Consider the following 13,574-nt stretch of genomic DNA (forward strand, 5'->3'; position numbering starts at 1 on the left):
GTGTGTAACGGCTTTTGCTTGCTTCTGAATAATAAAGCGTTCTCAATGCAAGGACTGTTGTCGATTACGTCCTTTCCGATATTCTGTTATGAAATTGTTTTCTGATTATTTATGATTGCACTTCACCCCTTGTGCTTGGTTTACCCTGGTCTCTGCTGGTCTAATTTGTTTCACTGAAACAAAAAAAATAATTTTCTCTGTTGCTGTTCTATAAACAGGACCATGTGCTAAGTATCCAGTAAGCAATGCAGCAGAGTGCTCCTGTAAAAATTAAAGTCTTCCAAATAACCCCTTTCACAGCTGTGTACTGGAGCTCTGTCTAGTCCTAGAATGATGTCTATCCTGACCATCACCACGCAGGGAAGTGGACACAGTCATTACAATTACCAAACAAAACAAAAAAACTGATTAAGAGTTACAACCCCCCCCCCAAACCCTCCCACAGAGTGAGGGATTGCTTCAACGCGGTATAAAAACAAGACAAGCTAATGCAGAGACTGATTTAGTAACATATTTCACGTGACGGAGGAAGACGATTATACTTCAGCAATCCATCGTACAGTACTCTAAATTCTAGTATATAATCAGTCGCTTGTGGGCCAGACCTCTAGTGGAAAAAAAAAAATGTCAGGATGCAAAATGATCAACACAGCTGTATTTTTGGTGTATTATTTGTTTGTCGCAAACGTCTTGGGTAAGAAAAGTACTTTAATTAACTACTGTCAATACTAAGACAAGCTTTGCCTTGCTTTTAAAGAGGGGTTAGTATTTTAAAAACGAGTTCTGTTTTCTTATGGGAATGGCAGCAAATACATTAGTTTAAATTGCTACTGACATCCTCGGGTTTGCATGTTTATATCAAGTTGATTTGTGCATTATTGGTACTGCTTTGCATTTGATTTTATATATTAATTATATATTAATTCGTGCTAAAGACGTTTGATAAAGAGCAAAGGCAGCACACACCGAATAACACGTAGATAGAGAGAGGCAACAAGCAACGGCGCCCACAAAGTCGTACTTACCTGTGCTCTTCTGAAGAGTCCATTCAGCTCTGTGTTTTTTCTGTACAAAGAAAAACACTTCTCTGGCGACTAAGCGCGTATAAAGTATAAAGTAATCGTGTTTTCGTTGGGTGGGCATGAAAAATACGTTTCGGATTTGGACTGGGTTTTTCTCATTACATCCGGACCTCAACCCTTAAAGATATAGCAAACCTAATAGTTTCCCCTTCTTTAACTAGTCTTAAGGGCAGTGAGATATATGCTCTTTCTTCAGGGCACATGTTTAATTATTAAAAACAAAAATAGTTGCACAGTAATATATAACCTTAACATTTAATGTTGATGTTTTTAGAAAGAAAACAAAGAAAACGATATAGGTTCCAGCACATTCGGATGCGATCTGTTTTTGATGCATTCAAAACTTTGCAACAGTGATTTGTGTAGGTGACAGTCAGAATATACTTCTGAGGGTTATTAAAACCACTATGAATTCTACATTCAGTTAAAAAAAAAAACAAAAAAAAAACGGTGTTCTATCAGCAGTTTAACACAAGGGAAATATAGAGAAATGTGTTTAGAGAAAGAGAAATGTGTTCAAAGATAGTAGCGAAATCTGCTACCTAGTAGTGGCACTAAATATTTACACACTGTGGCAGTATCATCTGGCAGTATAGCTCAACTGCAATGCATTTGTTCATTGGGATAATGTCTAATGGCATAACGGTTTCGCTTTTTTTTTTTTTTTAGACAGTTTTGAGACAGCCCGTCCTCTCACTGAACGCTGTACTGTAGATACACTTTGTGTGCATCAGATTATGTGCCACCACCGAGTCTAACACTGCCCTTGAATCAAAGCAAGCGAAGACGGGTTTATCACAAAGCGTATCCTGCCTTCTTTAATGAACTCCTTACATCCATCAAACCAGGTTCAGGAAAAACAAAATTCTGAGAGTGCTGCAGAGAACTGGAAATATATTACTGGGCTGTTTAGTTCTAAATAATAATAATAATAATAATAATAATAATAATAATAATAATAATAATAATAATATAGTTCATTAAAGAGTGGAGTAAACGCTTTGAAAATATGGCACTGTCAATTTCAAAGCATGAAGTCTAATCTGGGCCATTTACTCATGTTTCAGGACAATGTGAATCACCTCCTTCAAAGCCCAATGTCCTCCTTAAAGACGCCTATGTAAAACGATATGAATTCCCGAACGGAGCTGAAGTTGTGTACTCGTGTGCGTGTGGCTATAAACAAACAGCTGGACGGCCTCGGATTATCTGCCATAACAAGGTGTGGTCAGAACTGACGCTGGAGTGTGAAGGTAGGTACAGCATACAACATTTTTTCAAAACGTATGGAGATGCAGGTCCAAGTGCTTGTGTGAGGCTGCTGTATAGCCACTGTCACGTGATTGCTCTGAAGCTTTTTTCCCCACACACTGTTTCAGCCAAGTCCTGCGGCAGCCCAGGGGAGGTACTGAATGGGCACTTTGTGTATGAGGGTGCCCAGTTTGGGGATAAGGCCAGCGTTGTTTGCGATGAGGGGTGAGTATCCCAGCTAATCCAAAAAAGGATAAGCCATAGCCATTATCCCCTCTGTTTTCAAATTCTCAATGTGTTTTTGTTTGCAAAATGAATTAAGCAATATTTACATACCTTTTAAGGTTAGTTGCATAGACCCCGGTAAATGCATAATATAAGCGTGGGGAAGGTTTTGTTTGTAGTGATTGCATGTTCTGTGTGGTTTTAGGTACCAGGTGGCAGGCAGGGACTACAGAATGTGTCTAGACAGGGGCTGGGATGGACAAGTTCCTCTGTGTGAAGGTGAGAAGGGCTGCAGATGTCTAGGGATACATAAATTTAAAGAGCCTGTTATCCAATTGTGATGGAACTCCATTAGGTTATTTCTAAACACAGGCTGTATGAGTGTGCAGAAATGTCACGAGTAAATGGTAATTTAGATTTTTAGTGGATATAAGTCCTGTTTAATCATACCCCTCGTGTTGCTTGCCTGTTGTTGGGTGTGTTCGTTGACTCACTTATTAGATAAGTAGCACACAGCTGAATCTGTCCCTTTTTTCTGATAGCTGTTAAGTGTCCAGACCCTCCAGAGATTGTGGATGGTGAAATCAGGAACCAGCTTTCAGGAAATGTGCAGTATAACGCAGTTGTAATCTACCAGTGTACAAAAGGTTTCTTGATCGGAAGCAGGGAGCTTGTTTGCACCTTGCATGGGAACTACAGCAGCCCGCCACCCCAGTGTAAAGGTACAGTATGGCCGTTATCAACCAATCCCATTGCTAGACAGTTGCCCTGATTTCGCAGTTGAACACAACTGCAGTTTTAATTCAGATTTGTCGTAGTGTTTCGAGCTAAAGACATATTGTCGAATGCATGATGAGAAACAGCAGTAACGCTGAGTCGTTCCAAATACATCATAAATCCAGTTGAAATGGTCATAGGTGCTGCCCCCTCTGTTAGACACATGCAATGCATCTCTTGTCTTTGCAGAGATTAGCTGCCTGAACCCAACACTGCCAAATGGCAGGAAGACGGCAGGATTTGGCTTCGATTATAAATACAAAGATTTTGTTAGTTTTGCTTGCATTGAGGGATTTGAACTCCTTGGAGAAAACACTGTTACCTGTGAAGAAAATAGTGAATGGCACCCAAAAATCCCAACATGCATTCCCCTTAAAAGTAAGTAACCCCCAACACCAATAATGGACTTTGCTTTGTGTTATAGACCTCAATATTATTGAATATTATTGCTCTGATGCACACAGTCTTGACATACAGGGATGTGTGGAGCACCTCCCCATCCACTCACCCCACTATTTATTACCGGTGGATAAAGCAAGAGCATTTCTTACAGTATTTAATAGGTCTTGTGGAAAACCTTTACTCTTATTGTAGAGGTCTACTCTTTAAACACTGACACTTTGAACCTGCCAGGTGCTTTTGTCTAAAATGTCAGCATTCCCTATGAAATCCCACATGCTAAATGCATTTTGAATGGAGTTTTCAAACATCTTGCTGACAAATATTATTTGTTAACTCAGCTGTTTCTTTTAAGGGATGTGTGACGCACCTCCTCCACCTACCAAAAAGACTGCTACATTAAAGCCGGGGTACATTGCAAAGTCGGAATATCGACCAGGTGATCGTGTGTACTACGATTGCAAACACGGATTCAGAAAAGATTTGTCTAAGCGGGACTATATCGAGTGTAGTAGAAAAGATTTGACTTGGACCCCACTCAGATTGCGCTGCATACGTAAGGAGTTTTTTTCTTTATTGATTGAATTGTGATTTCAAACGCCTGCTCTCACTTGTGCATTTTGTATTAGTGCTGTAGTTTATCGCAACTGCAGAGCAATATGTATCTATTTATTGATCTATTTATTTTTTTAATGATTTATGATTTTTAATGATCTGCAGTGAGACGAAGACTCTCTCCTACTGTAATATCATCCTATTTAACTCAATGTAGGAATCATGTATCATGATTTTTCTCCAGGTGTGTTGTGCAAGAGACCTCCAGAGATTAAGATAACAGAGAAGATCAGAGGACATGTGGGAGACCTTGTGTTCTACAACTGTAGTCAAAAGCAACTGTCTAAATACATGCAGTGCGAAGACTCTGGGGAGTGGAGCAACCCTTCCGAGTGCAATGGTATTTGTCACTTTTTAAAATTGTATTCATCTTTTTCCTCTTCTGCTGTATTATTTTTTTTTGTATCCGCTACCAACCACCACCAAGCAGTACATCACTACTATTGGATGAAGAGGGGTTTTGCTAATATTGTGTCACTTAGTGATTCTGGATTAACTTTAAGCCTGACAGGATACTGTATTTATTTTCTTTCAGTGTGGTGCAGAAAGCATCCCCCTGCCGTCCTCAATGCAAAGCCACAGATGACAAAGAAGGTCTTCCACAAGGAGGACAGAGTGCACTACGAATGTGAACCAGGGTACACGAGAGACATCTCCACCCTGGCCTATGTGACCTGCAGTCAGGATTCCAGATGGACCAGACCCACTCTGGTCTGCAGCCCTACAGGTTAGCGTGCTTCTTGTTTTGCTTTTAATCCTGGTGCCTGCGAGTGTTGATGCTCTAGCAAGGGGAAGTGACGGAGAACACAGGTGGGCCAGTGTGTTCTCATGCACCACTGCACGGATTGCTGATCCCTCCAGAACACTTTTCAAAGCCTTACATATGCCGAGCAAGGGTTGTCTATAGTTGTGCCCCTCTCACCTCACTCCCACAGTCCTATGGCATGTGCTTCTAATTGCTGGTCTAGTATTGTATTTTTATTTATTTTTTAACATGGATTTAGATAAATTGCTTCTCTTAATGCTGTAATAACCTCTGTTTCTTTTTATTTTTGTTTTAATGACAAGGATAAATAAGTCATTTACACAGAACTGAAAACTGGCAATGTTGGTCTGTAGAAGGCTAAAGAACGATCGAGTCAAGCTTCAAGATTACACAGAAAAAAAAGCCTGTCCACTGTTTCTCTGCATGGAAATATCATGCAGAAATATGAATCGCATGTTGTTTTACAACTACAGAACATTCTATTTTTTTAAGGCTTAAATGCTTTTATGGCAAAGAAGATGTAGAGAAAGACGATACAAGTTTGACAGTTTACACAACTACAACTGTATGCCTATTTATATTTCCTTATGCATTAAACATTTTCATACTTGCTACATTTTTGCCATGTATCAATTAATGACATTTAATAGTATTTCTCTAAACATTCATCCCTTTGTTCATTTATATGATGTGGTCAAGGATAATTGACAATCATTCATTCAGTTACCACCTGAACACACCTGGCCACACCTGGCCTGAACACACTTTTATATATAATATATATATATATATATATATATATATATATATATATATTATATATATATATATATAGTGAGATAGCAGGGAGGGGGTTAAAATCCTTCCCTGCTAAAACCATGTGAGAATGCACATTTGGGTGTCATGGGGTTTAATTGTGTAATTGCTTTATTGTTTAGTTATCCCCTGCACCTGGTGGTAATTGTAAATTAGAGCCAGGTGCAGGGTATTTAAGAGAGGCAGCCAGTCTGTTCCAGGCTGCTGCTGAGAGAAGAGCCCGCCTGTGTGAGTGAGCAGTCGTATCGAGGTATTGTGTGAGGGTGTGTTTTTGAATGTTTGTGGCAGGTAAACGGTTTAGCCGTCCTGCGTGATAGTTAAGTTCCTGTTTGTTTAGTGAGTGCTCCAAATAGGAGCTAGGTGTTTGTTTTGTGTTTATTGAAAGTGCGCGTGAGCGCTGTTTCAGTACAATCCTGTGTGTTGGGTCGTGATTCAGAAGGGAGAAGAACCCGGTAGAGCCTGTGTGGCGAGCCAAAAGGTGACAATATATATTAGAAATGAAGCCCAGCCCTTCATAGATGTTGTGCATTCTTCAAGTAATGCATTCAAAACACCAGAATCAAACAAATAAAAAATAGCCCTTTGAGCACTAAATTAAACAGACAGAATGCTTCTAAACAGGGACAGGCTGAGCCCGTTTACACCTGTAAACATGTACACTACCTTTTCTTTCAATTGTTTTCATCCATAATGGCTCGCTTTCTTCTTCTCTCTCCCCAACACTCGAGCACAACGCCTCTTTCAAAAGCGCCCACAATTATCAAATTCAATTTTACAATGAAATAATAAGCCCTTTCTGAGGTGGAGTGCATGTTCCTAAACCCACGGTCCTAAAGACTGCAGATTACGGTTAGAAACATATATTCCATTACTATTTTATATATATATATATTGCACACAGCTGTAGTCAAAAGTTTACATACCTCAATGAAAATGTATAATTTCTAGAAATCTCTCAAAAACATATAGGAAAAATATTTTGTAGTAAAAGTTTTGCTTTTGTCTAAGGAAAAAAAAAGAAAGATATTTACAGCAATTTTTTTTGCAAAACTCCAGAAATGCTAATTCAAAAGTATTCATACCCTTTGATGCTATGATAGTATTGTCTTAAGGGGCTAGAAATTTCAACATGAAACTAATTCTAGAAAAGTCTTGGAAATGCTGGATTGTAGCTGAACATTCTTAGAGAGTAAAAAAGGGCTAGGCATAGGATGATTGCTGTCATTACCAATGAGTCAATATGGGAAACAGTAAAGAGCCATCTGAAGACCTTGGGCAGAAAATGATTTATTGTCATAAAGCTGGAGAAGAATACAAGACAATTTTCAAGGATTTGAGTATCCCAATTTCAACTATTATTTCTATTATCAAGAAGTACAAGACTCATGGTACTGTTACAACACTCCCTCGGTCTGTAAGAAAGAAGGTTCTTTCAACAAGAACAAGTAGAAGAATTGTGAGGAAGGTTAATAACAATCTGAGATTGACTGCCAAAGATATTCAAAGTGAACTGGCTGCAACTGGGACTGGGGTTTCCATTTCAATCACAGGTAGAGTATTGCATGGTGAAGGTCTCAATGGTCGCAGGCCAAGGAAAAAGCCACTCTTATGAAAAAAGTCACAAGGACAATCACTTAAAGTTTGCAAAATGGCATTTGAATGATGGATATGAAATAAAAACTGAGCTATTTGGTCACGTTGATAGTCATTACGTTTGGAGAAAGTCTGGTGAGGCATACAAAGAAAAAGACACCATACCTACTGTCAAGCATGGGGTGGTCATATCCTTCTATGGGGATATTTTTCCTCTAATGGCACAGGAAATTTAGTTCCAATACATGATAAAATGGATTCCATAGCATACCAAAAGGCGTTGGCCAATCATCTGAAACTCTCCACTACAAAAATTTTAAAGTGCAACTGGACATTCCAACACAACAACGATCCAAAACACACATCAAAATCTACTTCAGAATGGTTAAAGGAGAACAAAATGAAGGTTCTGGAATGGTCTAGTCAAAGTCCAGATCCAAATCTCATTGAGAATTTTGGTATGACTTGAAGAAAGCTGTGCACAAGAGAAGTCTTTGGAATTTCAATGAACTGGAACATTTTTGCTTTGAAGAATGGTTAAAAATCACAAAACATCATGCCAAAAACTCATTGACAAACATCCTAATCTTTTAAAAGAGGTTATTATTGCTAAAGGTGCCTCAACTAGCTATTAATTTCATTTTTCTTGTCAGGGAATGAATACTTTTGAATTAGCATTTTTGGAGTTTTGCAAAACAAATTGCTGAAATAAATAACTGTAGACATCTATGTCTTGTAACTTTTTGCTCCAAAAGAGGTTTCAAATAATTATTTGTTTTATTTTATATAAGGGTGTGACAGGATGACGCTGAGCTGTGACATCAAGTCAAGTCACAAACACAATAAGAAAATCAGTAATCCAGGTCAGGCTGGGCAAATCACCTTTACTGTTCCTAGATTTATTTTGTATTTTTAGTTTCTCTCTCCTCTCACTCCTCCTCTGAACACCTACAATGAGTGCAGAGAGCTGCAGGTTTATATATAGTGGCCAAAGGGTTTAACGAGCTAGTAATTACTCTATTACCCCTCGACCACAATCTGCACGCGTTTATTAATTCATAACTAACAGAGGACGAGCTACCACCTCGCCTCTGCCAGAAAACATTTAAACAAAACAAAACGCGGCGCTTCATCGTCATATACAAATAAATCAGAATAAACAAATACATACAAAACAATAAATTACACAGGGGCGGAGGGGGAGACACAGTTCTAAAATAAACAAACAAATACATGTACAAGGTTCCTCGCCCTGTTACAAAGGGCATGTAAATTTCCATTAGGGTATGTAAACTTTTTTTTTGCTACTTCAAACTTGTAGATAAACTCAATCAATGTTTAAATGGTTCCGCCGTTTGCAGTTGTTGTTTTCAAATACACACAATATCATGAGTTCAGTTACAGTCTTATCTTGTTTCAATTGTTCATTAAAGTATAAGTATATTTTTAATCTCAGCAGTGTTATGTTGTAGTAAACGTTTTTACTTCTTGTTTGCATGTATCCACCAGGTGTCGCACTTAAGACTTTATAGGAAGAGAAGTGTATGTTGGCTTTCAGACAGACATTCTTAATTAACAGACATGAATCAGCTTTGTTTGTTTAGACCAGTCAGACAGCAAGCAATCTCAACTGTTCCCCAATGCAAACCTTTATGACCCTCTGTTACTAATATCTAGTCCTTTGAAGTAGATCTAGTGAATGTTAAGGGTTGAAGGAAGTAAGGGGATGACGAACTCAATTAACGTCTCAGCATCCAAGTCACACAGTTTAAAATATAATTTATCACAGTACATACAATTTCTTCCACAGGTGTTGTGTCAAATAGTGCCTCTGCCCAGTAGTGGTTCCTAGACAGGAGTTTATTAATGCATATCTTCTTTTGAATAATATTTGTGCAATAAATGCATGTCGTGACTTGTAAACTGCTGAGACCAGTAAACGCTTGTGACCCGGACTGGATTGAAACTCAGGCCTCTAGAAACCACGTAATGTAAAATGTCTAACAAACTCAGTGTTTACAAATCGCTGCGTCCTATTTTGACAAGACCAGTCAAGTTAGGCGTGCCCTCTAACACTGTGTAACAAAAAATTCTATTATAAAAATAATTATTGTATTTACAGTATAATTGTAAATCTCGAAAAACTACTCACTTCTAAATCTTTTGTAGTCATCTTTGTATTACTTTAGTATAAATACATGTTAATTTGGATTCATATGTTGTTTTTTTCTGTCTTTATGTGAACGGAAATTTGTCCATTTTCCCATGGAAATAGTGATATTTTGAAATATCACTGTCCTGGTCACAAAAGCAAAGTTTGTGGGGAATAATAGCCATTTTCTATACTTTTGAGGCATAAGCAATTAGGAAATAACACTTACTACCCAGGAACAAAAATTGTGTTACATAGTGTAATCAAACCAGTGAAATTTCACCCCGGCTATGAAGATAATCACATGGAGATTTATCATCACTGTGGGGATGTGGGGAGGACAACACCAAGAAATGTATCTGTTAGGCTTCAGTTTCTGCTTTTATATTGAGGCGTCATTAAAGTATTTGAAGGGCTGCATTTGTAGAATTAACAGTAACATTAAGACTTTTGCAGTTAACAAAATTAGAGTAAGTTATCATAACAATATAGTTAAAGAGGTAGATGCTAGTTAAAAATGCTCCAAAGAATTACAAAGTAATCTGTCCTCAAATGAGGACTTTGGCACTGAATGGGTTAAGACACGTACTGAAGTTACTGATTACACTGACTGCGATTCCATGGAACTGAACTGTCATTTGACCAGTAATTTAATGACAACATTTAATCAGTAAAACTTGATGCCCTGAAGTAATGTATTATATTGTTCTGATTAAAGGGATAGTAATATCTTGTAACAGCTTCACTGTTGTATCCACAAGTAGTTTTCCCTGAAGAATGATTTTATTTTTTAACTAGTTAATAAAACTGTATAAGACATAACTCTGTGTGAATCGTAAATGACAGTTCTGCCAATTCCATTCTCATCATTTGTTCTTCCTCTGTTTGCACTGTCACTTCCTAATATTTGCAATTACGTTTTTAAGATGAGTTCAGGAGCAGGTTTTACACCATTTCTGTAACACGGGCTAGACCAGCCAATGTGTCTGTGTAGTGAGAGCCATCTCCATTTGATCTCTAGAAGGCAGAGATCAAATGGAGATGGCAGATTTGGCAGATTTATATGGTTCATCTTACTGATAGCTCTAATTTAGAAGGTACAGCCATTGTTTGTGTTAATACTGTAGTTCCCTTTCTCTTTTAATTTATGTATCCTACAGCATATTTCAGAGAAAGAGATCACTACAGTTGAGTGTCGACCTTTTTGTTCCTCTGGAAGTGCGGTTGCAGGGTGATTTGTTCTTCCCTTTGATAATGATTGAGGCAGGTTTACCAATAATATGTGTGCTTGGCCATTGGGCAGTATTAGAAATGAAAGTGAATGCAGTTTGTCTGTAACCGCGTTGCTGTGTGACTGTGTTTATTTCCGTGTAGATTGCATTTACAGATGTGAACTATTGGCTGTCCATACTGTAGCAATGTTGCACCTACAAGCATTTGTGCAGGGCGCAGTGTCCTCTGGTCTACAACCACCACAGTCCTTGTCTTCATTCATTTCAAACCCAGGCCTCCAGAGGTGCTGTAAAGGGTTACTCCAATACAGCCCACTTTGCCGCAAGCTTTCTGGTTTGGAATCTTTTGCATGGTGACAGGCATTTGAGAAAGATTGTCTCCTCACTGCTCTTAGTTACAGGTCTGATCTTCAGCTATTCATTTTGTCCTGCAGCTCAGCACTCAGATGAGAGAGGATGAGATAAAAAAGCTGTTGTCCATTGGGCAAAATAACAAACAGACAAGGTGATCGTGGAATCCCTTCTGTTTGAAATATTTCCATAGCCTAATATTATCAGTTGGGTGTGCCTGTTTCCCTTGCTCTGAACTAATCAATATTTCATTTGTTCCCGCCCTGGTGTTAATCAATAATACCCTAGCCCAGCTTACAAAAATCCAGACCTTAAAAACCACTGTACGCAAAAGCAATTAAATCAGATGAAACTCACGACATCTTGGCAATGCTCAGTTAATGTATAGATACTGTTTGAGCCATTTTCAGTTAATCGTTTTAATGAGGTGGCTTGTTCAGACAGATTTCTTACAGCAGTCGTTCATCAGATATCTGAAAATGTGTCATTGTTAATAACAGCTGTTCATGACTGAATGAATACTGCAAATCTCTAAATCTAGGAAATACCTTGTAACTTACACAAAGGTGTTGGACTGATAATGAATAATGCCTGGAAGGTTAAACTACAATGGTGAACATTACCATAGGCATTGTTTGGCATGTAACGATAACAGATACACTATGTGAACACTGCCCTTAAAAAACGTTTACCGGGGTAAATTTATGTATATGCTTTACAATGCTTACCTATGCTTTACTATGCTTTCACGCTGCATTACTACACTTTGCCATGCTTTTACTATAAGAAATTTTTCTAAGAGCCGAATATCAAAAAGGCAACCGTTGTTTCTTTGCTCACTGCCCATGAAATGCCCAGCTTGCCCACTCACTGTCAAAACAGACCTGGAAACAGATGCAGGGGCCTCGGTTCTCAAAGCTCTTTACTCGATTTTGTCATTGTCATTTTGGTTAGTGTTACAATACATTACATTAGGAAATGTTGCAATGCATGATGACATTAACCTTGATCAACAGACCTCTCTCTGTGTGTGTGTGTGTGTGTCAATCGAACAGTGGGTTGGTTGAAGAGGCGCGGCATCGGTGCCAGCTAAAGATATTACGTGCCATCATGCCTGTTGTCAGAAACAAGGAAATGAAAATAGATACGAACGTGGCTCAAAATATGGGAAACAGTTAATCATAAAGGGTTGAACTGTGTTATTTACTGAAGGTATGACCAAAATTCTTAAGCAATGCATGCATTTCCAGTTTAATCATGGTTCGATTGAAATGGGCTTGGCGGAGTTACGTTTCCTTTCCCACTAAGCACCCCGCAGTTTCCAGTTGAGTGATCTTTAATAGACTTGAGTAGAAATAGCTAAAGCAGGCAATAGTTTAAAGCTGAAGCACCACTCACCCGCCCTTTAAACTGGCAACAAACCGACCCAGCTCCCACAGTGTTGTTGGATACTGAGTTTACTTTCACAGCGTAACTTTGGTGATAATATTGACTACAGTTTTAAATTAGATACCTTTTAAACAAAGTAACAGGAACGAACATGCAAACCGAACGGTTTACTTACTAGCACAGCAACGACGTCAAAGTACCATGGATTATCGCAATACAAAACAATAAGTTTGTGACGTCAGTCTGATACTATGTGCCATGTAAAAAAAAAAAAAAAAAAAAAAAAAAAAAAAAGCATTAATATTTTAACATCTTTTTTTTTTTTTAACAGATTTAACTTAAATCATCTATTTTTTTTATAAATGTTGTGAATATATATATATAATATATATATATATATATATATATATAATATATATATATATTTAAATGTGTACATTCAGATATAATTTATAAATCTAGTTACAAGATTTAACCTTTAACTAAATATTTAACTCAATCTTAAATCTTTTAACAAGGTTTAATATTTAGCTAAATATTTAACTGGCGGGCTGAATCTGGAGTTCGTATGCAAATAACCTCCGCCCGCTTTGTGCTTTCGTGCGATTTTATTGGCTCATGTAATGTTTAAATTTGCATATTCCAAGATTAGTATTACAAGAGCCAATAAAATCGCATGAGAGCTCTTTTGCATACAAATCCAGATTTAGCTGGCCAGTTAACTAGATTTAACATTTAGCTAAATATTTAAGAGATTTAAGATTTAGTTAAATATTTAAGAGATTTAAGATTTAGTTAAATATTTAAGAGATTTAAGATTTAGTTAAATATTTTGCTAAACGTTAGGAAGTGCTCAGGGCTGAAGTGCTCAGATAAATTATCTAATTCAATTCAAATACTCATTATTAATGATTGGTACTAATAAA

At 37.7% G+C, this 13,574-nt stretch overlaps 1 protein-coding gene across 1 annotated transcript; it reads left to right on the plus strand.

The window, feature by feature from the left end:
• The first annotated feature begins 522 nt into the window (after nucleotides 1–522).
• On the plus strand, nucleotides 523–5,659 carry LOC121299579 (membrane cofactor protein-like). The gene is made up of 10 exons (XM_041227373.1): nucleotides 523–694; nucleotides 2,150–2,335; nucleotides 2,462–2,558; nucleotides 2,764–2,837; nucleotides 3,101–3,280; nucleotides 3,525–3,713; nucleotides 4,090–4,290; nucleotides 4,534–4,689; nucleotides 4,885–5,076; nucleotides 5,418–5,659. The coding sequence occupies exons 1-10, from the start codon at nucleotides 625–627 to the stop codon at nucleotides 5,420–5,422; spliced, it is 1,350 nt and encodes a 449-aa protein (XP_041083307.1). The 5' UTR covers nucleotides 523–624; the 3' UTR covers nucleotides 5,423–5,659.
• Nucleotides 5,660–13,574: the final 7,915 nt, after the last annotated feature.

Source organism: Polyodon spathula, chromosome 25 (genome assembly GCF_017654505.1).
Source record: "Polyodon spathula isolate WHYD16114869_AA chromosome 25, ASM1765450v1, whole genome shotgun sequence".
Classification (NCBI taxonomy): Eukaryota; Metazoa; Chordata; class Actinopteri; order Acipenseriformes; family Polyodontidae; genus Polyodon; species Polyodon spathula.

What these genes read in the sequence shown, in the direction of transcription:
- LOC121299579 (XM_041227373.1), top strand. Translation starts at nt 625, where the DNA reads ATGTCAGGATGCAAAATGATCAACACAGCTGTATTTTTGGTGTATTAT. An exon ending in GTTTGTCGCAAACGTCTTGG is followed by an intron (nt 695 to 2,149) that starts GTAAGAAAAGTA and finishes CTCATGTTTCAG; the next exon opens with GACAATGTGAATCACCTCCT. An exon ending in CCCGCCACCCCAGTGTAAAG is followed by an intron (nt 3,281 to 3,524) that starts GTACAGTATGGC and finishes TTGTCTTTGCAG; the next exon opens with AGATTAGCTGCCTGAACCCA.